General features: G+C 42.1%; 1 protein-coding gene across 2 annotated transcripts in view; it reads left to right on the top strand.

The window, feature by feature from the left end:
- The window catches only part of LOC117253616 (disintegrin and metalloproteinase domain-containing protein 10), a 41,375-nt gene that overhangs the window by 7,957 nt on the left and 6,265 nt on the right, over positions 1–27,153 (top strand). Inside the window, exons 5-12 of one of the 2 annotated variants that reach the window (XM_078168740.1) lie at positions 3,046–3,131; positions 3,977–4,090; positions 9,561–9,653; positions 9,991–10,159; positions 21,451–21,614; positions 26,028–26,199; positions 26,321–26,465; positions 26,727–26,910. In XM_078168740.1, coding sequence (XP_078024866.1) covers positions 3,046–3,131; positions 3,977–4,090; positions 9,561–9,653; positions 9,991–10,159; positions 21,451–21,614; positions 26,028–26,199; positions 26,321–26,465; positions 26,727–26,910 — 1,127 coding nt within the window. Of the gene's footprint in view, positions 1–3,045; positions 3,132–3,976; positions 4,100–9,560; positions 9,654–9,990; positions 10,160–21,450; positions 21,615–26,027; positions 26,200–26,320; positions 26,466–26,726; positions 26,911–27,153 lie in introns of both variants that reach the window. The other variant, XM_033621174.2, reaches the window with a different exon arrangement.

Genomic DNA, 27,153 nt, shown 5'->3' with positions numbered 1-27,153 from the left:
GTCTTGCTTGGATCACTGCAGGCGCTGTGACCATGCAGCCATCTTGTTGAGATGTGTGGACAGTGAAATCATTCCACAACCAGAAAGCATGGATTACCAGAACAATCCAGAACAATTATAAAGCAGCAACCACCGATGTCAGAAGTTGCAAAAAAGGGCTAAACTTCAGTGCACAAGTAAAAGGAGCTGATGGGATCACATTTCACTGGAGTTGTACCTTGTATAATTCCATGCGATAAACAAATGATTGATTGATTGACTTAAGAGTTAAAGATTGAAGATGGAGTGTTTATGTGTGATTGTGTAGAGAGACTCATTTCAAGACTGGATTCACAAGGCTTCAGTGTAATTTCTTACATTATTATTAAAAGTAAAACTGGTTTCCCACAGCTGCTGCAGGGAATGTGAGTCTGGACTGAGATATGACACTGATTTTTCATTTGGGAAATCATTTTCCCGGCAAGTCCTGTACTGATAGTTTGTAATAGTTATGCAGCATGATTCTTTGCTTTTTAATTGGCAACTGAGTAAAATAATAAATTACTGTTTGCAACTATGGCAACACAGGCCAGAAACATGTCTCTCCTACAGTGTGATGGGAGAGGAACAGACACAGGAACAAAATTAGAGAGAGACAGTGAGAACACAGGCAAGTAAAAAGGTCTGGAAATAATTCCGTCAGTGGGTCGACGCCCGGCATTTAGGCCTCCACCTCCACCCCCACCCCCGCAGCCCACCCCCACTCATACCATGTATAGAACGAATCACTGGTTTGTGATTGGCTGGAGGACTTTCGTAGGATGGTGTGATCCAATCATGTGTTTCCTCTCCCTCACTGCAGGTCCATGTCTGATCCAGGGAGATGAACTGGTGAATGAGTGTTTCACACGCTCATACATGCACATGCACATCTCCTTGAAGTTCTTATGGGTCACCAGTTTATGGGCAAAACATTGCCTGATTCTGTCACTCATATTACTGCGTAGGACATGTGAGAGTGATTATTAAGTCATGTGACTCTACTGTACTTTGGGGAACTCAAAGCCCAGTTTTTGTCCACATGAATGTTGCTGGAATAGTTTGTTTCCTTTACCATCAGGGTTTAACCGCAGGGTTTGTGCTGCATCCCACTGAGACCTATTGTTTTCATTACTTTACATTATTCTGAAACATCTCGCAGCAGTGTACTTTACATTACATTCTTTCATCCATATTCATATGCAGATTGCCCCACAGTCCCTGACCATAAACCCCATCCACTCTGTTGCAATGATGTCCTTTTGGCTCCATGCATTTTCTTGGAATTGTGTGTCTTTGCCAATGCAACAAGACGTGCCAGTCTCTGCAAATGCAGTGCCTCCCTGGACTGCAATCCCATCACCATTGCATCAATCTGAACGAGGCAGCCGTCCCAGAGCTGTTGCAAATCTCATACGACAGTGTTATTTTAGTGAAATCAAACCAGCAGCTATCACAGCATTTTCCACAGGCTGCCCTGTGGCTCCCACTCAGGACTGCAGCGCTGGTTTCCAAACATGGGTCCTGTATTTATAAAGTGTCTGAGAATATGTCGATGCTTCTGTTAATGTTGTTTGACGTTCTGGTCACTGAGGAGTCAAGCCCAATGGATTTCTGCTCGTATCATTTTAAATAGTTCTGTATAAGAAGCATAGTTTAAATGTTTGACCTCCTTGCAAGCTGCATGTCTTTGATTTATTTTGGCATTGTTCCAACAACTCATTGGTTGGCCTTTGTCACAGGAAAGGACTGCTCAGTATGGGAAAGTGGGTAAAGAATAAATTACATGGAATTTTGCTTCTTACATCCGAAAAGTGATAAATCTAGCTTCCAGGAAACAAACCTTTCATCTTTTCTATAACTGGGGTCATAAAGCAATAACTCTGACCTCAAGCAGCTGTTAAGTACACAAGATAAATCACATGACTCACTAGACTTACTCTGTTTATGAGACCTTGTAATGTCAGAAAAGAAACATAACACACAATTGCTAATAATTAAAATCTGTTTATTGATTTGACTTGGATTATATCTGTACTGCCAGTGTTTAAATCAGCATCCCCTCCCTCGATCAGTGCTCCTGGTCAAACACAAACACAATGCAGTACAGCTAGAATCCTGGCTTCAGCACAAACAAATAATTTTTGTTCAGAGATCAGACTGTGGCACTGGTCCACATCACATTTACTTTGTGAACTTATCTTTCACAATGTCTTGTTCGCTCCAACAAATAAACAGTCGTGGGCTGAATCAAAACTTACGTTTGATCTCAGTTCAATTATTTATTGTGATTGGTGAGCAGTGCTTTATTTGGGACACTGTACGCCCACATTAAAGTGAGTCATTGATGTGTTCAGTCATTTACGGAACATGTTCAAGAGTAAAATTACAGACACAGTGTTTGCTTGTGTGTGTGTTTTGGCCTCCATCTTTGTGTGTGTTTGATTGAAGGAGAGGGTGACAACCTCTGGGATGTTTGGTTGTGTGCTTGTCACACACTGAGCGAGCCGCCTGTTAATGACGCTGTCGGCAAAGCAGTAATGATTGTGCTAAGTGGCTAATGGGCATGTAGCTACTTCCACGTTTCAGATGATACGTCATGTTTGTAGTCGACCAATGAAGATGAGTTTACATATCACCTTGGGTTCGTCCTTCACCTTCTCAAAATGATCCCACACTCTGGATTTCCTGCCCGACATGTTATTAACTAGCCTGTGGAATAACTGCAGGTACCAGCCCTGGAAATTAACGTGACCCCTGTCCAGTTTTCTCCAGCTACTCCAGCTTCCTCCCACAGTCCAAAGGCATGCAGGTTAATTGATAACTCTAAATTGTCCGTAGGTGTGAATGTGAAAGGTGTGAATGGTTGTCTGTCTCTATGTGTCAGTCCTGTGATAGTCTGGTGACCTGTCCAGGGTGAACCTCTGCCTCCCCAGAACCCCTAACAGGAGAAGCAGTTATGGAAAATGAATGAATGAACAGTCACTTACACCACTAACTTCTTTATCACTGTTTGTTTTTCTGCAGTCCTCCCATCCATAAGACCTGCCTCTGATGGATTCTGTGCTGCAGAACATCTAAAACTCCTCTCCCAAAGCCTCAGCTCCAATGAGGTAGGACAGTCCAGACATCACCTCAGTAAACGCTGACACAAAAACACCTACGCACACTCTGCCTTGCTTTCTTTCTTTTTCTGCCCTCACCCTCAAAACGTCCTCCTCCGCATTATCATTTATAGCCAATTAACTCCTGACCCACAAACATTTCTTGAAGGAAATTGTGTCTGATTCATCTGTAAATATAACTGACCTTATTCATGAGCGCATTCGCTCATTTTGGTTGCTTTTTATTTAGCCTGTTGAGTCACCAGCAGCAAATTACAGGGTTCAGGATGATGTGACGGTAACAGAAATGCTGTGTAAGATATAGAAAGCTGAGAGATGAGCTGCATCTTTGCAGGCCTAAGTACATTTGCAATGTAAAGTGATTACTGCGAATCCAAACAAACTAGACGACCTTCACTCTGTTTACAAAACCAGGTATGATGGAATAAACATCTGCCAGACATATTTAGCTAATCTCTCCCTTGGGTGCTCTATTTGTTGTTGATTTTTGACCTACTGGGTGGTGGCCCCAGCGTTCATTATCAACAATGGATGTCGAGACACGTTGGTATGAATACATTCATATCGACATACCTGCTGGTGGAGATCATTTCCACTGTTTGATCTTGAAATGGTCAAAACAGATGTTGTTCCCAGTGGAATGTTCTCGTCCCATCTCCCACTGGGACCTGCGGCATCCCAGTTATTATGACATCATGTTTTGCAGCTTCAAAATAATGACAAGTAGTCACTCAATCTGAGGAGAGATGCAAGAACATGATTCACCAGGATTCAATCTGCCTCCCAGATTGTCTCCCCTTTAAAATCTGTTTTTCCTGTGATTTCACCTACAGGAGGCACCAGTGAGCCGGGTGAGGAGAACACTGGATGAGTCAAAGACCAGCTGCCTGCTCCACCTCCATGCTGACCACTACTACTGCCAGAAGTTCAAGTCAGTCGAGGCTGTTGTGGGTCAGGTGACTGGTTCAGACCTGTTGTCTTTCATCATCATTCATCTTGGTGTCAGTCTGATAACACATGATGTTTCATATGTGGTACACATTTAGAGAACAAGTGTTCTTGCGCTGCTGGTAGTCGAAAGGGTTAAGACACACACACACACACACACACACACACACACACACACACACGGACAGAGATTTCTAGACTACTCATGAAGCCTAGCCGAAGTTCATTCAGGAGGACTTTTATGCTTCTCATTCATTCTTTTTCTCGATCTCAATGAAGCAATCATTTCGTTGCTGTCTCACTTTTAAACCTTTCTCCTCTCTGCTGCTGTAACTTGTCAGTTCAGTGCGAAATCAATCAGACCTTTCCTACACATCAATCACCCCCTTGAGCAGTCTCCATAAGAAAATATTGGCATTGTGTGTTTCTGGAAACCACAGATATGTTACATCAATACATTTTATACGTATCATATCCACCTCTCTAAAGTGACGTCATTCTGATTATATGCATATGAACTAACTTTGTCAATGGGAGATGGAGGTGATTCAACAAACACATTGCAAACAGTTGCATTTTTAGCACGGTTGTTCTGGCAGCAACTGCACCACCAAAACAGTTTTTTGTTGTTTTATTTAGCTAGACATCACAACATTTCAAGCTGTGATTGTGGCACCAAAACCAGTTTTTTTTAGGCCAAAACATGATCTTTTCATAACTGTTTTTGTGCCTAAACATAACCTCATGTTATCTGCTATATCAGTGGTTCCCAACTGGTGCATCACGGTCCATTGTGAATGGACCACAGCTGACTCGCAAACTTGTCAAGTTTGCAAAAAACACATTTTGTTTTGTAGTACAGAGAATTTCTGGCACAGACCTTTCATTTTGAAGCGCTGTTTGCATCTGCAGAGTGAGTGAATAACGGCAGCTACCTCAAAGTGACAGTCAACTACCTCGATGACATGGCCAAATGCAAGTATGACACCAAATATATCAAATTGTGTGCAGCTTGAACTGATGACTGAGGAGAAAGCTGGACCTCGTGGCTGGACCTGTTGGGAACCACTGCACTACATAATAACCTACAAATAAGGATGCACGATATTGGACATTTTGCCGATACCTGATATGCCGATATGTATACAGTAACCTATACTGATATTGATATTTCCCCTTTTTCCTTTCCTAATTTTAGTGATCATCAAGTCTCTTCTGTAGTGGAATGAACATCATATTATGCATTCATACTCTTATCTTGACTAACCAAACTCTAACCAATGATAGTATTGATGATGTGCAGATATTATTGTGCATCGCTACCTACCAGCGTCACGTATCTGTGGTTGGCAGAAACGTACAATGCCAGCATACATTCTGGATTTGGTTGCACCTCCAGTTCAGGTTCTGTGCCCTATTTTCCGTGTACACAAAGTTCACAGTGAGGCAGCGAGATGCTGCTGATACCTGAGCTGCCCAATGTCTCGGAGAACACAATGCACTCCGGAGCATTTCCACTGTAATGGAACATCCAGCAGGAGCATCACAACACAACAGGATTTCCTCGGCTGTTGGCCGAGCTGAGCGTGCTTTGTTTACAAATCTGTCTCTGAATACGGCGTCCTGGATTTTGGGTACACGGTACTGCAATCAAAGTTCACCTGAGTGCTACAATCTTATCTTGATGAATCAAAGGAACTATGAGCAGGTGGCATCATTTGGCACTAGATCAATGGTGTTTCTCATTTTGTCATGTTTCAACATACATAGATTAAGGTCCTGAATATTGGATTTAAATGTTTTACCTGAGCGGAACTACAGTAATATGAGCAGTGTGCAATCTGCTATCAAATGTCCTTGTGAAATATTTCAGGATTTCCATGTTAATCTCTGATTAAAGGAGCAGTTTGCTGCACAGGCAGGCATTTTAATCATGATTGAAACTTTGCTTTGTTTTGGCCGCTTTTCCATCTAATGACCAACATCTAATGACTGAATGAAAGTGAGAGGAAGACAATCTGCTTTGCAGTACTTCATTATTCACCGTTGACATATTCAACAATACTTAATGAAGGGCCAAGCTGTTGTGGCCGAGGCTGAATAAAGCACCAAATGCCAGGGCCTGCACAGACGCACACAGCTGTCGTGGTGTTGCACACAGCGGCAGTAGGGAGGAGGTTGAGAACTTTGTCGCTCTTTGAGAACACGGTGGCTTACGGATTACAGACATTCGGCCTAATAAGATTTTGCGCTTTCAGTGCCAGGTGTAAAGGTCTGGCACAGAGCCACCAGTCCACATGATTGACCCGTCACCTCCTGTTTTTCAGCCCCTTTAGTGTGAAACAACAACTCTGTATGTGCCATGCTGAGGACGAGCTGCAGAAGCATACATGGTAGATGTTTGTCATAAAAAGTACAAAAAAATAGTAAGACAACATGATCTGGAAATTTCAGGACCTGCCCCTTGTGTTTAATGCACTCTGTACTCCTCTTTCATTTTCCGTAATTGCTTATCCTGTTAGGGGGCTGGAGCCTATATCCCAGCTGACACTGGGCAACAGGCGGGGTACACCCGGGACAGGTCACCAGACTATCACAGGGCTGACACATGGAGACAGACAACCATTCATACTCACACCTAGGGACAATTTAGAGTCACCAATTAACCTGCATGTCTTTGGACTGTGGGAGGAAGCTGGAGTACCTGGAGAAAACCTGCGCTGACACGGGTTGTGATTGTGTGAAGCAGTGGTTAGCGTTGTTTCCTCACAGCAAGAGGGTTCCTGGTTCGAACCCCAGGGTGGTGGAGCCTTTCTGCACAGAGTCTGCAGGCTCTCCCCGTGTCAGTGTGGGTTTTCTCTTGGTGCTCCGTGTTCCTCCTACAATCCAAAGACATGCAGGTTAAATGGTGACTCTAAATTGTCCGTACAAATGCGAGCACGGTTGTCTGTCTTTATGTGTCAGCCCTGTGATAGTCTGGCGACCTGTCCAGGTTGTACCCTGCTTCTGGGATAGGCTCTAGCCCCCCAGGACCCCCAACAAGATAAGAAGGTCCAGAAAATGAATTAATTAATAATTCTACAGATGCAAAGTTGTTGAAAAAGAACATATTTTTGATTTTCTGGGTAAATCCGATCATGGTTTTAGCATTGGCTGACCTGTGGTGAACTCAGATTTGAGTTCCACACTGGGTTTAAAGCTGCTTGCATGCTGGCGCGCCTGCATTGCTTCAGTGCAATAGGAAAGATAACAGTGATTTAAGTGTCTGTGTTGAAGTTTCTCTGTCTGGACAAAGTGCTCGTCTTTGGGGCCAGAGGTCACATGAGATGCTCTCCTGATAATGTCTTAGCCACATACTGACGTGGGAATCCAGTGACATAACTTTAACGTAAACACCTTTGTATCTTCCCCCTAAATTAAAACCAATAAATAGGTTTTATTAGTGCATTCCATATTTGATAAGAAATTATAACATCACAGACGTTTAATTTTATGTCATTAAGTTGGATTAATCTGCTCAGCGTCTGATCTGGGTTCAGTCTGGAACAAGTTTGCACCACATCTGTGCTTTTTTTTAATCAAGTATCTTTGTGATCAAAACAAGGACAGTTATTGAGTAAGTAAGTCTGTCCTTAGCTCTTTTTTGTGGCCACACTATTGTTCTCTCTGGCCTTCGTCCTGCTGTCCATCCTCTCACCACCTCCTCTGAACCTCCTCAGATTCTTTCCATCTTAAACACACATACATGTTGTCCCTGGTTCGGTGCCAGACCTTTGTTGCACCGAGAGAGAAAATATTCTGTAAGTGATGCCGTGATATGATCTTTGAGTGTCAATAGAAATGTTGTTGGCAATCACCACTGACCTGGTTTCAGTGTCTCCAGAGTCCAAGGTGTCAATATTTACATTTATGGAAAACCCCAGCAGTAGTAAGCGCATGACCCTGCTATATAGACTGAGACAGTCACATGTGACTGGTTTGCACGTGCCTCTCTGTGCCACCCGCTCCGAAAACACTCTGTGGATAACCTCACTTGACAGATTACCTCACGTGGTCTTTTTATGAATCGTGATCAAAACTCGGTCGAGGATGTTTGTGTCTGAATCTGCATAATGTACCGGATAGGTGGGGCAGTTCAGAGAGACTCAAGTATGTTGTCAAGAGGATAAAGTGCTTCAAGTCCCTGTCCACTCACTGTTTCCTCTGTTTATGTCTCCTAAAGAATATGACCTTGACTATACTAACTTGTATCTGTGCAAAGTTTGTTACTACAGAGGTGTTTCACCTTTACTGAAGGGGGTGATGTCTGTGCACTTCCATAGAAATCTGAGATTCAAATGTACACCGGTGCAATGCCATTTTTCCAACAGCCCAAAATTACACAGACCAATTAGTCCCACAAATGTCCCATTGGACTGAGACCCCTCCCCCCAACTACCTACTGTCCCTTTGCGGCATTTCCCAGCGACATTTCAGCCAACAAGTCTGGGTGTTTTTCATCTACCTGTCCCTATATTTTCAGCAGCTTCTATATCACCAAACGTGGGTGTTTTAAGCAGAGACGCGATCTTTTCCTAACAATAACCAAGAGGTTTTTGTGCCTAAACCTAACCACATATTCACTACAGAGTTGTTAACAAAAGTGTTAACGTATCCATGACAAATGAATGCATAAATGTAGCGTATCCATGATTTACAGTAGCGTACAATGGTAAATAGATTACACTTATATAGCACCTTGCTAGTCACCTAGCCACTCAAAGCACTTTTTACACTACAAGTCACATTCACCCATTCACACACACATTCATACACTGGTGGCCGACGCTACTATACAAGGTGCCACCTGCAACCCAGTTTTAAACACACTCAAACACTGATGAAACAGCCATCGGAAACAATTTGGGATTCAGTATCTTGCTTTGACATGCAGACTGGAGGACCCAGGGATCGAACAACCTGCTCTAACTCCTGAGCCACAGCCACCCCAATGTGAACATTTTTGCTGGTGACCAGGTTGTGTAACTGCAGGGAGTGTGTATTTTCTCAGAAATGGGGCGTGTGTTTTTGGGATAATTGGCTGTCAGAGAAATGGGCTTTCAATCTAATGGGCCATTTTTCAGACTAACGGGGCCTCGGAATTTTTAGCCGTCGAAACAATGGGCAATACCCCATACACCAGGCAAGCTAGATTAGGTACTGCGACTTTAGAGAACACATTGAAATGACAAAGGCATTGTGTGTTTGTCAATTTGCTTGTGTTTTATTCCTTCGTTGTGTCTTTTTTCTTTTTTTTTTTAATAAATGCTGCATATGTGCTGTTATTGGAGAATTTATCATGTTCTTCATTTGTGTTTGGTCTAGTTCAAGGTGCAGTGTGGGCCACATAAAGTTCAACCTTCAACCTACTGTAAAAGAAGGAGGAGATTTTATTAAGCATTTGTTAACATAGATGTATGCTATTCTCAGGTTTCCTCCTACATGCGAGCGGTGAATGACATCTATGACAAGGTGGACTTCGATGGAATCAAGCTGATCAACTTCAAAGTGAAAACCCTCTTTGTAAGACGCGCCTTCACTCAAACAATGACACAGTTGTTCCAGATCTTAGAGTGTTGCACTTCACATGCAGGTCCAGTAACGCTGGCTTTGAAGCATTTATTTTTACTACACAAACATGTCACCTCGAGATAATTGGGTTAATGCATCAGTCTCAGATTGTGCCTGTAGCTATATCTTCTTTTATCAGTGAGAGTCAAACAGAGACAGATTTTCAGCCTCAAAATTATATAACAAGACAATATTAGTACAATTCTTGGAGCTGTGAAGCACTGTGTTGTTGTTCATTCGTCTTTCACAGATATTTGATTCAACAGTGTATCTGCCTGTCTATCTCCAGGTGATGACAGAGGAGAAAAAAAATGATCCTCTGAGCCCTCTGTACATCGGGCCGGAGAAACTGTTGAGGCTGTTTGCTGAGAGCAATTGGAACGACTACTGTCTGGCCTATGTGCTCACTAACAGAGACTACAGCGGAACACTGGGACTCGCCTTCGAGGGCAAGCCTGGTGAGTCAGATTCACTGTGACTCACAAATGCATGCACCTACACAAGTAAGACACATACATGTAGATGCTGCACTGATAAAATGCAACTTATTATTTTGCGTAAGGGGCGATGCCATAAAACAGCCGCTTGATTGGCCTAATCCTCATGCACAAAGGTAAAAACATAGATTATTCTGTGTGATTTGGCCTCGTGTCCACACACAAAATGCTTTTTAGGTCACTGAAAACAGACTTTTTGCAAAACTCCATCCACAGAGGAGATTTTCAAGAACTCGATGTGAGTACAAGGAAAACTTAGTGCGCTGCTATCTCCCTTCTGAGGCATCACAAATGAGGTGACATTTCATGCAAAGGCAAACATGGTCAAAATAGTGCCGGCTCTATCTTTGCTAACAGGACTTTGTACATGTTTACACATAAATGTGCAGTTACTCTTCCACTATTTTGAGAAACAGAGACATTAGGACATACTACAGATGTCACTGCTTCAGGTCGCCTCTTGGTATTAGCTTGTTTTCAGGCTTCTGATTGGTCAGCCTCTCCTACTTGTTTTTTGCATGGCTTTAAGGTTAGGGTTACATCACTGCCTGTTGGTTTGGCATGCTCTTTACAGCGTTTCAATTTTGATTTTTAATTTTTAATTTGGACAGAGATTTTATTAATAAGAGTGCTTTGTGTGGACAGGGGAAAAAAACCACCCATCATGATATCATCAGTTCCAGGAGGGTGGTAAAGACGTAGTAGATTAGGGAACCCTCTATGGAGTCTAGACGCTGGTGGTGGTAATGAGATGAGATGATGAGGGAGCTGAGGAGCTGGATGTGAAGAGGAATAGGCTTATAATGAGCTCGTCCTGGGCTCTGGATAAGGTGACTGGAGGTGAATGGGGTGGAGGAGGATGCATTGATTCTGCCTAAATGACAGCTGGAGCAGAGAGGAGAACAGATTTAAAGTTTGGCAGCAGCAACATGAATGGCTAAAGGAGAATGTGGCAAAGTTTGATTGGCTAACCAGGAGAGGGAACACCCACAGTCAGCTGATTGGAGGAAGCGGTGGGAGTGGGATAGAGAGAGAATTGTGAATGGATATAGCATAAAGAAAGTCTTCCTGAATTAACTTACGCTGAGATTCATTAGTCACACACTTCAACTGTTCATTTGTTATTTCCACCCAGTCTCCAGAAATAATGTTCGCACGTTGTACATTTTTGATATGTTACATTTTTATATTATTTTGTAGCAGATACATTAAAACTATACATTTCTCAGCAACGCTGTGGTGAAGGCTTGGTTATGTTTGGCCTAAAACAGCCATGTTTGGTGGCACAAACACCAAAGGAAAGTGGGTCACCATAAAAACAGCCGGTGGTGTTGTTTGTCTCAAACAGTTGTGTGCAGTGATCTGCAGCTTGGCAGCTGTCTTGCCGAGGTGTCACGCCATCCACTATCCCCTCCACATCTCCAGACAAAATCAGTTCATATATCACGTCACTTTGGAAACACTGATATGATATGTATGAAACGTACAATGTTGTTTTCTTCTGGCAAGTGGGCTGCTTATTAGGGCCTAAATTTGAAATAGTGATATTCTTTGTCTCAAAGTCTTTTACCCCTTTATGTATGGAGTATTTAAAAACAAACCCACATTGTGCAGCCAGACATTGTTTAAAGCTGTGTCTAAAAAACATGGTACACAAGTCATCTAGAATATTTTCATTTGATGGAATAATTCCACCATAAAATAAATGTCAGTGGTTTGGAATTTTTATGTCATATGGCTTGTGATACTGAGTTCATATGATATGGTTAGACATTAGATAACCTTATATAACCTTAAAGCTACTAAAGAGCTTTAAGGTTGTTGAAAGCCAAACCCCTAATGTCAAAAACAACGTGGGGAAAATGTGTGTCAGTGGGTTAAATTGCCCCAACCTAAAATCTTCATCTAAACCAAACACAAACCCTATCTTTTGTCAAAATACCTGTACCTTTAACAAAAGTATGTAACCCCAAAAAAACATAACTAGAAAGATGTGGTGGAATTTAATTGTTACTGATTTGAAATACAGCATTGTCAAAAAGACTCGGGCTTTTATTGCTTTGCTTTTTGCAGGATATAACAAAGTTAATGGACATTCAAACACACTGAAAAATGAATGATACTACTAATAAAATATTTGCAGTCTTTTGACAAAGAGACAAACTTCAGAGTCAGTGTTGAGGACACATGGCAGGCTAAAATATGAAATAGGCATGTGGCAGTCCATATTAAAAGTATGAGACCTGCAAAGAGAAATAATGTTTTGCTGCTCTGCCTCTCTGTGCGAATCTCTGCGTGAATCTCTGTCAAAGCACAGCTCCTTCTCCGGCTCCCAGCGCTCACTGGTCCTCATATCACGCAATCTCGCCCGAGGCCATGTTACGCACTCCTACACACACTCACAGTTTACAGATGAGTGTGATTTTTTTGACCCGAGGTGGGGGTGAATCAGGGGTGATGGATTGTGTAGAATCAGCTGGAATTCAGCTGACAAAGAAAACTTGGAGAGCAGTAACAAATGCCCATAACGTAAAGTGAAACTTACACATCCCTCCCTTGGTTTTTCTGGATCAAATGATGTTGTTGCACACAGAACTGCAGGAATTATACAGGTCCCATATCAGGGCTTTTATACTAGCAGTGTTTTGGTTGGAGAGTCCAAAAGCAAAACTCCTTAACGATTCCTAGTGATCTACATGTAAAGCTGCCTTACCCTCTGTTGTCAGGCATGAGGAAATATCATTAATGACAGATTCACTAGCAAGGCACATGCCACAACAACATGTCGTTTAAATGTTTAATCGTAATTCAGGAGGTGTTAGTTGTTGAGGACTGGTGAATGGATGTGAAGGTGGAAGAGGATGTCGTCTGTTAGGCTGATCTGGGAGGATGAACTGGAGATCAGGCAGAGGGAGACTCAGTGTGGGGGTCCCATCTCAGGCATCTTTTCAGGTCCCCCAGACGGTACCTAGAATGAGACATGGGAGAGGTGTGCACCAGACTGAATAAGAAGAGACGAAGGGAGAAGGGAAGAGAGGATGAAGGAATGTTGGTTGGTATGAGGGAGGATGATGGATAAAGGGAAAGGCAGGGTGGGTCGCGAAATCTAAGACAAACAGAGCAGCATGGGTAGGCCAGGTTTAAGTAGGCTTGGCAGGTAATTAGTGTGTAATCAGTGTGGTTGAGGCGTGGCCCTGCTCCCGAACCTAAGTTAATAACTTCATATAATGGGTGTTTCATTACTTTTATTGAAATTGAAATTTTGTTATTTACAGACAAAATCACGTATCACATTTTTAAAAAAAACATGTTTCATGTTTTTCATTAAAAAATAGAAAAAGGAAAACTATAACTTCCCCTGTATCAAACTTAATTGAGGTGCTGGAGCTATAAAACTTTCAAAATAAAGGACAAAAGCATTCACACACTCAAATCTGTGCAAAAATCCTGAAAAAATGGAAGCAAGCTTTCGGTCAGAGGCTTTCCTCAGGACATAAACAGGCAGGTATAAACTTGTTTATGCCTTGAAGAAAGGCTTTTTTCAAGATTTTTGTACAGACTTGAGTGTGTGGATGCTTTTGTTTTCCTTTAAAAACTATAGCTATATAAGTTATGTGACCTGTTAGCTACAGGATACATTTTAAGAGTCTGATGTTTGTGATGTTTCAAACGGCCTCGCCCCCTCTTACATTAGAGAGCTCCTCTCCCCGTATCACACTATGAGAGAACTAAGATCATCCGATCTGTCTGTCCCCGAGATCCAGGACTAAGGGGCCAGGATTTTCTCTGTCGCTGCCCCAAAGCTCTGGAATTCTTCCCGCCATCTTATTCTCCCCCACCATTGAGATTTTCAAGAATGGTCTTAAAACACACTCTTACTCTATCGCCTTTAATTGCGCATACTGTCACTGTCTTTGTTGGTGTTTCTCTCTTCTCATTTGCTTCTGTTCTTTTTTTTGTGTGTGTGCTGTAAAAGCACTTTGGATCCACTTTGTTTGTGTTTAAAGTGCTGTTTAAATAAAGTTGACTTGACTTCAAAGTCATAATTTGCATAATGAACTCACGTCTCAATTTTTCTGTAATGTACCAGGATTACAGTTCAGTAACCGACTTAAAAATATGTTTCATTCCTACATGAAATCTGCCCTTTTCGGAAACGGGGACGCATTCGGCTAAAAAACATCAGTGATATTAGCGATTATTGATATCAGATGTTTTCTTACAAAATATTGTACAGAATCTGCTTCAAGGTTTTAAAAGGTTGAGCTTTCAGTCAACTTGCTTTTCATTTTGAGGACATACTGTTCGATGACCTACATATACACATTCACTACAACCTCAGCCACGTCTCTCCGGTCTGCTGACAGACTCTCTGTATGTAGTGTTTTTGTTGTGTTGGAGGAAGTTGGACACGTATGTTGTGAATTGTTTTGATAGGGAGGCTCTTCCTGCTTGTCTCTATGACATTCACTCAGACGCAGCTTTTGATTGGCTAAACTGAGGGGTGTGAAAGCAGACCACCACAATGATATGTGATTAGAGAGCAATGAACCTTTGACTCTCACACACACACACAAATGAGACACACAAACCACTCCCAGACGTCTTAGTGAGGATTGCTGACTGCATTCCACAGCTTGATCTCCATGGTGACACCTCACGTGAGACATATACACACACACACAAACACACATACACACATTGTGGGTTTATAGTGGCAGTGACACTGTTGTGACTTTCCAGTCTCATGTGACCGCCCTGAAGAATGAGCAGAGTATTAAACGTGGATAATGTTTGACCTCCAGAAACAGATACGCTTACCCTCAGCGTCTCCCCCCACTTCCACCAGTTTATTACTGGTCTTGGGAAATAGAAGCCCATTAACCGTGCGACCATAAACTCAAGGACCCCGATGCTACTACAGCTACAGCAGTATGCGCACCGTGCACACGCATACACGCTCGCACACACCATCAGTCACTTGGACCTCCTCCTCCAAACCTCTCCAAGTTGTGTGTTCATACATCAGGGTAGGATGGGGGGTTGGGGTCGAAATGTCTCGTGCCACTCAAGCTTTTTCCACCAGTAACTTTCCTGCTGCTCCTGAGACTACTTGAGGAGTCCACACAATATGTTTGGGGTTTAGCTGGCAGCCATGTGGTAGTGTCATTGTCCTGTTGGGAGTACACACTCATAAAACTAAAATAACAGTGTTACCATAAATATATATCCTTTTAATTAACCTTTAACCTTCTGCTGTTCTGCCCATAGGATGTTACTCCTATGAGCTTCACTGTGTGCCAGCGCATAGAACGTTACATAATTGTGAACAATTGTATAAAAGATGCCTGGGCAGATTAAACTTGCTTCTTTCCGGTGATTGTAGTAACATAGTTGTGAAACTGATTCAGCCATAATTAATTAACATAATTCAGAATGTCGTTTTAATTCCATGCAAACCTGGTCAAAACCTTGTGCCTACATTACCCAAAATGCAACTCAACCACTGCCAGTTCAGTCAGAAATTAATTCGCAGCGTGTAAGGAACCAGCTAATTATAACAAACGTGGAATCTGGGTAACTCTGTGTGTGATCTGGTAGTTTGAGCTGTCTGAATGTGATATGTTTGTCCTCTAGTTACAAAAACGTACCACCAGAACATGAAAACAGTGACACACACACCCTCCATGTGTCCCCTTGTTGACAGAGAAACACAGATTCCTCTCTTAAGGCAGGGTGTCCATAGTGACAATGTGAGGAGCTGGTGGAGCGTCATTAATCTGCAGCCTGCTTCACACTCAGACCAAACATCATGTTTTTAATGCTGCAGAAGCAAAACCTGGAAAATATCAGGAATTCAGCTCAGCACCAGGACATGTCTCATAGTCCAGGACTCATTTCACTTCTCCATTGACATGTTTCTATTATTTTCAGTACTTGAGCCAATATGATGATGTGTAACTCATCAGTTTCATTATTGGGAAGCAGTGGCTCCGTCTGTCTCAGCTGGTTTAGATCAACAACAAAGTTATTACTGAAGCTGTCCATTGTAAATATCTATTAGATTGTGCAGTGGTACTTCTTTGTCCAGCAGTGATTATAATTCACTTTTGTTTTCCCTTCTTAGTAAGTGGTTTGGATATTACAGTACATTAAGTTTGAGAATTTTTTGTCGTCTGTTTCAGAAGCACAACTGCAACATAATCTTAATAAAAGACATTTGATTTAGACAGAATAAACAACTGAGTCAAAAAAAAGTCAATTCAAATCAGTAAAATCAAAATTGATATAAGAGTACAAAGGTGCAAGTGACCATCTGAGAAACCTGTTGATTAAAGTCTGATTAAAGTTTTATTCTAAACGCATTATACATATTAGACATAACTTGTTGGAAACACATACAGTACTGCATTGTGGGGAGAAATGGAGCGACACCTGCAAGCTGGTTCAGGCAGTCAACTCAAGCTGCACTGATTCATACACATATGTCATATGTCACTCTCCATATATCATTTACAAAAACACCCTCTCAATTTGGCGGTCTGTTTAAGCTGTAAAATCTTCCCAGTTCTCCCTTTGCATTGTGTATGCTGCTGCTGCCCTGCATCCACCATCATCACTCCCCAATATCTCATGTAAACATATCTACAGGAAGCGATGAGGCCGTCTAGAGTCTAGACGCCAAACTCTACTTATGTTCTGCTGTTGAAATAAACATATAAAACATTATCAGGCTGGTACCAACAAAGGAGAGGACTCAGTAGCAGGACTCAAAAACGTTTCCAAAAAGCTTGGGGCTTATGCACAATGCTAAAATGCAAGATACCTGATCAAAAACTAGAGAACACTAGGAACAAATAGCTAGAACAAGTGTTCCAAACTACAGAGACAAAGTGGCACAGACAAAGGGCAGCAGGTGGACTAAATACACAAGAGAGGAGGGGTAATGAGGGACAAAACAAAGAAAACATGACCTTGATGGGGACTTCAGGGTGTAACAAACGTGAGCTGTCTGACTGAACTCAAGCGTAGCACCGATAGCTGATGGTTTGAGGAATAAAATAGTTATTGTATCTACCTTTTCTGATTTTTTTTTTTTTTAAGAAGTCTCTTTCCCAGATCAGGTTGCTGCTGCGGCTGAATTTGGACTTTCCTGTAATGGTTCGTCTAGTTTCTGGAGGATGAGTTTGGCGTACAAACTGATGTCTGTGCCTATAATTTTTCCCACTGTCCTGATTTAACATGTCCTGTCTGATCAGCTCACCATTCTTGTTGCAGTTTAGTCAAATTTTACCACAACTGATATCAACGACAGCAAAAACAACAAAACTAATTGGCTTGAATGAAATCTGTGATGCGTTCCAGACAGTCTTTTGTCCTAAAAGGTCAAATTGTTCCCACAATACTGTGAATAAGTACTATTCAGATTTGCAATGTGCAGGTCGATGAACTCTGGAGACAAAGCGAGCCGTGAGACGCCGTTGCTTTATTTTACAATACTTATGGTAGACGTCCAGAGCACATCCACTGTATTTTTCTGAGAACTCTGGAGTAACTGGCGGTCAAATGGCTCACCTGTTTTTGCTGTTAAAGGTGTAATGAGGACACATGGAATCCCCCTGTTTGTTTATCAAAGGAAAGACTGCCCATTTACTATTGTTTGTTCCTAAGACACCGTGTGAAAGTCTGTGTATGTGTGGGTTCCTCCAGGTTTGTCTGTGATGTTTATTGATACTTTCTGACCAAACATTTTTTGAAGGGGGTATTACTGTGCGTGCGTTTCCTGCTGACGGTGACTGTGTGCATTACGTGTAAGTTATTCTGGAGGCTCGCTTGTTTATCCGGTCTGTGTTTGTCAAGCGAGCTAATAATAGGAGTCTTTCATTGCGGCTCCTTTCTGCGGCAAAGACGGAGAGAGAGAGGGAGGAGGGGACAGAATCACAGCCCCCCCTGTGCTTGCGCTGCCAAAAACCACAGCTCAGTCCTCCGAACTGAGCTCTTTCTAGGAAAGCCGGCTCCTTGAATAGCCCACCAGGGGAGGCCATTTTAGGTCAAAAGCTGGGAATGTGGGAGAAATGCATCAAGAATTCTTGATTAATGTGGCTGAGGGGGTCGTCCCTGACAATTTGTTGATATGAAACTTATGTCTTTTTAATCCTGTCACATTTTCTTCCAGATTTTCCTCCCAAGCTTAAAAATTTAATTCAGCCTTCTTTTTTCTGGCAATAGCTATCGTGATATCAAACACCGAGGGATAAAATTGCCTCAGGTTGTCAGCAGCTACCTCCCTCACCTGACACATGACAGTGGTGTAACTGTCTTTCCTTCGCTCCTCGCCCCTACAGTACCCTCACTGTTCCTACAACAGCACAGATAAAGGTGCACTTTTGTTTTTTGTTTTTCAACCTCTAACCGTCCCTCACTGTTCCTGGACGTCACACATACGCCCACTGTGTAAGAAAAACATGCCGGTGGTGGGAGATCCAGATGCCCGTGACTGGTTCCCACAGTCCTCAGTGACACCTTGTGAACTCAGACTTCTGTGAAACAGGCGCTGAATATCTTTAACAGACACACACCTCACGAGCCTTACCACTCAAAATGGCACTGGCCGTATTGTGTAAGAGGTGTTACATAAAATTCACGTGCCTGTATGGGAACTGCTGAGACCTCCAACCTGAAGCACACATGGGCACGGGCATAAATGGAGATAACCAATGGCAAGAGAGGAGGGACACATGGAGATAACCATGGCAGCTGATTGAAAGAGTTGTGGTGGCAATAGGCGCGGAGACCATGATAATGGATGAGGAAGAGCACAGACAGGAGTGGCTGTGGAGGCTGTTAGGCAGCGACTGGTCATTTTATTGGGCTTCGATTAGAGGCACAGGTGGTTAGCATCTTCCAAGGTTCAGCACTAAGTAGATTTTTGGCCCAAATACAATATGAGGGATTGACCCTGTTTAAAGGAATACTTCACCCCCCCAAAGACCATTACTCACCCTGTGTTACACTGAATTTGTAAAGAAAACTGTTCTCGCAGGCCTCCATATTGAAGTTACAAGTTGGCAACAACAAAACCACATCAAAACGTCTGTTCACAACCTCTCACACAACTCATGCGTGACCCAGTCGTGTGCGCAGTACTTCCCAAACAGACAGCCTCCTGACAGGGGACTGAACTGTTTGTGAAACTTTAAAGCCAGACTCCTCTGCCAGAAACATATTCTACCTCGCTGCTGTGTGTTATTGTGAGCATGGTGAATCCAAACTAACCCATAAAGGGATACTTTGCATATATTCAAACAGCTTTGTATTATAATAACATGGGTAGTACGTGTAAATGGACTTTGGTTTCCATGTTACCAGGCAGTGCCCAGATCTCCCTGCTCCTCTCTCAGCCCAACTTTTTTTTTTGCTTGCTCTCTTGTATCCCCGCCACCACGGTCACTGATGTTGTGTTCACAGTGGGCACAAATAAAACAGATCACATATAAAGTCGATGTAAAGGCATGATTAGATGCATATTCCAACCGGAATTCGGGATGGACGCGACAAGAATGAAGCTGCGAGAATGAAGCAAGCAGCGAGATTTCACATCATATGCTTATTTGCAAGTTGAAAAATGTAAACTTGAGTGATCGATTCACACCACGATAGCCAGTCAGTATTGATTTCCTCGGGACGTGTGATGCTGAGGACGTACCGGCAAAAGTTCATTCATCAGTTCAGCAATTAAATGCGCGTATGACGTGAGTTATTCGGGTGTATGAAGTGAGTCAGTACAAAATATTCTAGTGCTCAACAAAAGAGTATAGAAGTGGTTCTCAAACTCAAACTGTGAGACTAGGCAGCGCTGATCAAATATGAACCTAGTTACTGTGTTGCCTATTTCTCGCCTAAAATGTTTTTAGACACACATTTTAGCTTAACGTATAACTGTTGGAAATCGATTGTTACCAACCAACCACCGTATTTTTTCCTGCGTCAAAATGGCCAAGCTCGCATTACATCACCAAGCTGGAACGGCAGTGTTTATTGGTCCAATGCCTCGCAGTGCATTCTGGTAAATGGAGGTTTTCTACCTCTTGGGCAAAAGCAAATGCCACAGCCATTTTCCTCTGTTTTCGCTGGTCATGTAGCACCAATTTCAAAAGTATTTGCACCTCTCTACTGCATAGTCAGCCCAGTTTTATGAAAAGACCATCTTTGCAGCAGTGAAATACTTCTTTAAATGTTTGGGAAGTACTGAGCATATGACTGGATAAATGAGACGTAAATGGAACAAGCTATGTGAGAGTTTGTAATCAGAAATTTTGATTTAGTTTTGCTGTTGTTATTGCTGCTGCCTTTTTACTCCAGTTAATCAAGACTTTTTTCTTTTTTTTTTTAATTTTTAGACTCTTTCTTCACCCTGGAGACAGACAGGAAAAACAAAGTCTTGCTTTTTACAATTTCATCATCAACATAATATGGGATGAGTAATAGTCATTTGGGGAATTAAGGTATTTAAGTGTGAGATGTCTTGAATTTAAGGGATGGTCTTGCTGAACTACCTGAAGTCACATCTGACCACTTTACTCAAATCCATGAGCGGCCTCTCTGAGAGACCTTATCATAGGTGCTCAGTTTGACCAATCAGACTGGTATCTGTGAAACCTGTCCTCTGGCTGGCCAGCTGAAAGATGATGTCACAGCCCAGCCATCCATCCATGTGAACGTGGCCAGCTGTTTGTAATTGTGGGAATGGCTTTCAGGGACATTACGTAAACCCGAAGGCAGATGGAGACTATTGGAGGCCAAATGGCTCTGCAGGCTTTGATGTGAAACTAGAGGAGCTCAGCAGGTCTGTTGGTCTGTCTGTCTGTCCGCACCCCGCTGACCCGGGGCCTCAGAGATCAATAACGCTTCAGTAGCATTGTTGGTTTAAGGTATTTCCAGTAGCACAAGGTCAGTTATGCAACCATACTGTACCGCAAAGTGACAAGAAGGTATGTTTTCATCAGGTCTGTTGAATCTGAAGCAGTGACGCAGTTGAGTTGAGTTGAGTTATGTTTCATGAGCTGCCAACTTTATCAAAACCTGCATTTCTTCCACCGTCTTACAATACATTAACCACATATTGTGTGGGAAAGAAACACCAGAAGACAAACTGTTTTTATATTATACATTTCTTTTAACTGTCATTTACTGTACATGACCTCAGTGACAACCAAACTCAGTGTTTATCCTTTCATCTGTGTGCACTTCAGGTAACGCAGGAGGAATATGTTCAAAGCAGATCAGATCTCTTAAGGGTGAAAACATCAGCCAGAACACAGGTTTGGTCACAATTCAGAACTACGGACAGTTCCTGCCTCCTCGACAGGTCCAGCTGACCTTCGCTCATGAGCTCGGCCACAGCCTGGGATCTCCGGTCAGTCACCATCACAGAGTTTATGAAATACTAAATACATAGTGCATCAATATATGAAATACATCTGTCTGAAGTGGCTCAGTCAAACCAACAATGTATGGTTGTACATGTATGGTTGTTGTGGCATGTATTGTACAGTGAATATCCCATGACATTCCCCTGATAATGTGAATTTTAATTGATGTACCACTGCTTGAATTGTTGGTTATTGTGCAGATTAATTCTCGTCCACTACATTTGCAGGGTTTTTGGCACTGTGTCCATGATTTTCATAGCTCCCTCTTAGATGCAAGCTGCTTACAGTCTGGCACTTAGCCGCTACCTAAGTCCCAACCTCACCGTGTTCCTGTGCCCAGGAGCATCCCGAACACAGTAAAATGATAATAAAATAAGAAAATACGGGCAGAGGGCTGTGTCCCTGCCAATAAATACACCACTACACACTTCTAGTGGGTCATATGTGTTGATTTGGAGGGATTACTACTGTGTGAGTCTACGTCACAGTCGGCTCAAGGGAAGGACAAAGAGGAAAGGACACACATGAACTTTAACTAAACATTGTGTAATGAACAAATAAACACAGAAAACAACCTAAAGAAGACAACAAACCATACGCCCAGGTGAGAGTGAAAGACTGACTGACTCCAGCAGCTTATATATCTGAAGAGCACCTGGTATGAGTTAATCAGTGATGCTCTTCCTGCTTCCTGTCTTAAAGGGAAAGACAGCCCAAGCCGGAAGGTAAGAGGGCTGTCACACTACAATGATTTTTAGGAACATCCTGCATAGTATATCTTTCGGGTTACTTTTTGCACCCTACATTCAAATAATTTGCATGTTAACTAAAATATTGCAGCACCAACCTGGTCTCACTCCGTAGTCGTCGAATATCGGCACTTGGGCAGTCACTTACGGCGCCAGACACTGATGAAAAAAGCAGTTATTTCCCTTTCACGTCGGCATGATATGTGGCCACACAAAAAAACACACAACTGGACAACAATGTAAGTTAAGGGGGTGAAAGTCTGAGTAGGTTGGGTCGGTCCAATAACCACCGACTTTCACCCAGAAGGTCGACTTTCGCTTCCCGTATGATTGTGAAGCCAAACCCTGTTCTTTCTTTCTAAACCGACCATGTGCTTGTGTTGCTTTTGTTGCCCAAACCTCACCATGTCTGTCTGTTGTCGAGGAAGAAAAAACACCAATTTACAGTGTTGTACTGGCGTTGTGCTTTTATTTTGAAAGAGACAGTATGTAAACGGTAAATTTCCTGTGAAAATGGAAGTGTATTTTGAAAACAGACACTCTATGTAACAGGGTGAATTTGACACAGCATCCCAGAACCCAGGGTACCTTGCAAGTCATATCTTGACATGGAAAGTCCAAGTCCATCATTAAGATGAGAAAAACCTGGTGACATCATGAATTCAAGCTCAGATTTAAAATCGAGGGTGTAGACAGCTGCAGATAACTGAAATTGCACAATGTAGGTCTGAACATACTCCACTGACCTGTGGTTGAGTATTTCGGATGTTTGTTCAACTTTACCAGTTGTATCCTGAACCCCTTTTGGTGCCCCAGTGAACCGAACACCTTCCAGTCTAACGTGCTGGTTGTGTACTGAATGATAATTCAACATGACGAATCTCTGTGTTTCAAAATTTAGACTTACTTCACATATTCTCACAGGGCATACATGGCTGTTTGCACTGCACTGGAACAAATTGTCTGTGAATGATTCACTTTATGTGGGCATTAGAGACCTTGGCCTGTACTGAGTGGTTTGTTTCAGAGACCCTTGGCTCCGCCTCAGTGGATAATCTGAGAAAAGAGAACAGGAGGAGCTGTGATTTCTTTCTATCTTTTCATTTATTCTCTTCATTTACAACCTCTTCCACCATAACAACACACAGCTTATGTGTACACACAAGTGCACGCACCCCCTCTCCATGTGTGAGTGCTGCTAACACCTGCAACCTTTCTCCCACTGCCCAAAATGCCAGCAGTGCTCCTCGGGCTGTTTTCACCCTGCCCTCTGTTATTCACACTTCCACAGACCAAAGAGACCTCTGAGGCACTCCTGAGCAGATTAGTTCTGCTGCATCAGACCTTGCGTGCTATTTATGAGTTAAACTACCGTAAGTTCTCCACTCCGGCCCGGTGCACTGGCTCCTGTGACAGGCATGTCTCATTGTTTCCAGACCGGACCTTTTCATGTGAAGCACATGAAGATGTCTGAGCGCGGGCTACAACTGAGATTTGTAGCAAACACGGTGGAGGAAAGAGAGGTGTGGGCTGTGATGCAGAGTGAATTCTGGGTAGAGAGCTGCTGTGGCCTTTGACCTACTTCCCTTACAACCACATATGCATACACTGGCTTTTTAGAACTGTGTGCTATGCACAGGTGTGAGTTAAACTATATAGTAAATAGGAAATGCACATTTTTCTTTTATTGCTCCTTCCTACATTTTGTGCACATATGGCCATTTGCACCTTTAACTCCATAATTCAGTTATTATTTATGATCTAACTGTGCGATACTGACTTAACAGTGCAAAAATTGTGCAATGATTCAACTGCTGCAATACCCTTTCAATTATATTCTTATTTATTTGTTACTTATACTGTTCTTGCATTTAAATTTAACACACTTTATAGTATAATGCACATATTTCTGCATATTGTTATATATTGCAGCATACATACTTCTTCTTTTCTTTTTTCTTTTTTATAATTATTGTGTACATAGCCTAAATATGAAAGCAACTGCAATGTGTACCAGTTTCCCCCTGGGATCAATAATGTAGTTCAGATTCTGATTTCTGAGTCTGATTAAATTAGTAGCTAAAGATTATTTTTTAATTTTATTAATTAATTTTCTTTATTTAATAACATGGCAATTATTTTTTATTTATTATTATTATTATTATTATTATAATTATAATAATTCATTTATAAAGCAACTTTAAAAACAGAGTTTACAAAGTGCTTTGGAAAAATAAAGCAAAGCAGAAGCAATGCCAAATGGGATCATGACAAAATTTGAGGAAAAATTAAAAAGAGATAAGACGCAAAAACATATTAGAAAGACAAAAATGATAATGACAAATAAAGGAAAAAAGGATAACAAAGGAAAACAAACCAATAAAATAAATACAATAAAAACACAAAGTAATAATAATAATAATAATAATAATAATAATATAATGTATGAGCTATAAAGTGTAAATCAAAGATATTCACTTTATGATCGTATAGGTAAAACAAAACAAAAAAAAAAATAGCACTAAGTTCTCACAATGGAGAAACTGACACCAGATCTTGTTTGGTATCTTTGCTTTAACAGTCTCTGAAACAATTAAACGATAATCAAAACAGCTGTCACGAGATTTAAAGAAGACGGGACTGAACTTGTTTTGCCCCGAGCATGACAAGCTTTACAGTCCAACATTTGCCACGTGTCATGATAAGCTGTTTATCTTTAAACTGTATCTAGGTTATGTCTCGGGTACCAGCATCTGTAAAACCACTGCAGGTGTTGAGAAGTAAACAGGAAGAGCAGGAAATCTGCAAACTGATGCAGCGCAGTAGTGATCTATACCCATACTTGGCTGTTCTTCCTTTTATTATTGCTTTCCACAGTTTTTGTCATCTCTAAGACTGCAGCAGTAAATTCACGTGTAACCAAATGATACCAGCAAATAACAATTAAAGCAAAAATAAATGTAACCACATTAACATCTGCTGTGACACGCAGTGGTGTTAACCCCAGAGCTGCAGATACTGACACACAGAGTGAATACTATTAAGTTATATCCATTAAACTAATCAGGAACAGATGCGGATTCACCCACATCAAAACATGTTTCCTCCACACGTGTCTACGTTACTTTAAAGCTCGTCCCTTGGTCTCTTAATTCACCCATGAGTTTGACATACAGGGAACACGAGTTCCAGAAAATGTTTGACATATAATAATAATAATAATAATACATCTCTGACCAAAGCTCTCTGTTCTGCTCTCTGTGTACCACATGTGGAACACAACATTCCTCTGCTGTTTCACGGCCATCAGATTCCAGGGAAATCTTTTGACTGCATAAAGGATATGTTTTTTTATTTGAAAACATAATAAAGATAACTCTAAAAGTCACAGAGCTTTCAGCTGTAAAACAACTGTCCATGGGCTTTACTGAAAACATTTTTACTGTCTGGGATGATGAGCCATAACGAGGATGGAAACAAATGGCTTCAGCTTGGTTAGATCATTTGTTTTCCCCCTGCTGTTCCTGTCTACAGCTGAGTACTTTTAATGGCAATGCCCACATAGCTGCTGATTCCATTTCCTCAGTGTGTAGATGCATATCCGGAAAAACACACCATCTAAAAGTTAATTTCTGGTCTGTTTTCCAGCACGACGACGGCTCGAACTGCGGAAACCTCGGCTCCAGGGGCGGTAAAGGCAGGTACCTGATGTACCCTGAAGCCACAAGCGAGGTGCGTGAAAACAACGACAAGTTCTCGCCCTGCAGCATCAAACACATCAGCAAGATCCTGAAGGCGAAGAAGGACGACTGCTTTGTGGGTGAGGAAGACAAGAGTGCGGTCGGGGGCCTAATGTTTACCCCGTGCAAAAGTCACTGTAAATAATTATACACAGTGGGTGTATTTACATATGTGTGTGTTTATCTGTGTGTTCTGTCCAGTCAGTGATCAGCCCATCTGTGGAAACTTGATTGTCGAGGACGGTGAGGAGTGTGACGTCGGTCACAACGACACAGACCCCTGCTGCTTCAGTGCCAAAGAGCATGTAGGAGTCCAGTGTCACCTCAAGCCTGGTAAAGTGTGCAGGTACACAGACCATCAGAGTGTGAATACAAGCTTCAAGATGGAAGTTTACACAGTTTTAGTTTAAGGATATGTTTCTGCATGCAGACTACGATGGCATTGTTTTTAGTTTAATAGACTCTTAGGGTTGATTAAATCAGTACACCACAGTCATCTAAACTATTTTATTGACGCTCTGCCTTCTAAGTGTGTCTTTGTTCTCTTTATGGATGTGGTTTTCATGTTTATCTGTCACCTTAACTCTTTGTGTGTGCTTTTATTAAGTCCGAGTCAGGGCCTGTGCTGCGGTCAGGACTGTAAGTTTAAGCCAGCGGGTCAGGCCTGTGATGACGAGACTGACTGTCAGAAAGAGGTTGTGTGTTCGGGCCACTCCCCGTTCTGCCCTGAGCCAAGTGCCAAGGAAAACCTTACAGTCTGCAGTCAGGGCACGCGTGTGTGCCTGAACGGGGTAAGGCAGCCACATCCACCACATCACTGTGTGACTCAACTACATTGCCCAACAAGCCAAAGTGTGCAAGTATGCAGCGATGTTGCAAAGCTGGTGCTGGAAAAAAAAATATCTGTGTTAAGTTTCAGAGTTTATTCTTGACCACATTATAAAGTTCATTTAGTAGCTGTTCTGGAGCTTTCAATTTTATCACATGATCCTTATCATCAGATGACATTTGCTCAGTTGTCAATTAACTATAGG

The sequence above is a fragment of the Epinephelus lanceolatus genome, chromosome 6, assembly GCF_041903045.1.
Source record: "Epinephelus lanceolatus isolate andai-2023 chromosome 6, ASM4190304v1, whole genome shotgun sequence".
Taxonomy (NCBI): Eukaryota; Metazoa; Chordata; class Actinopteri; order Perciformes; family Serranidae; genus Epinephelus; species Epinephelus lanceolatus.
This window is presented reverse-complemented; position numbering and strand designations above follow the sequence as displayed.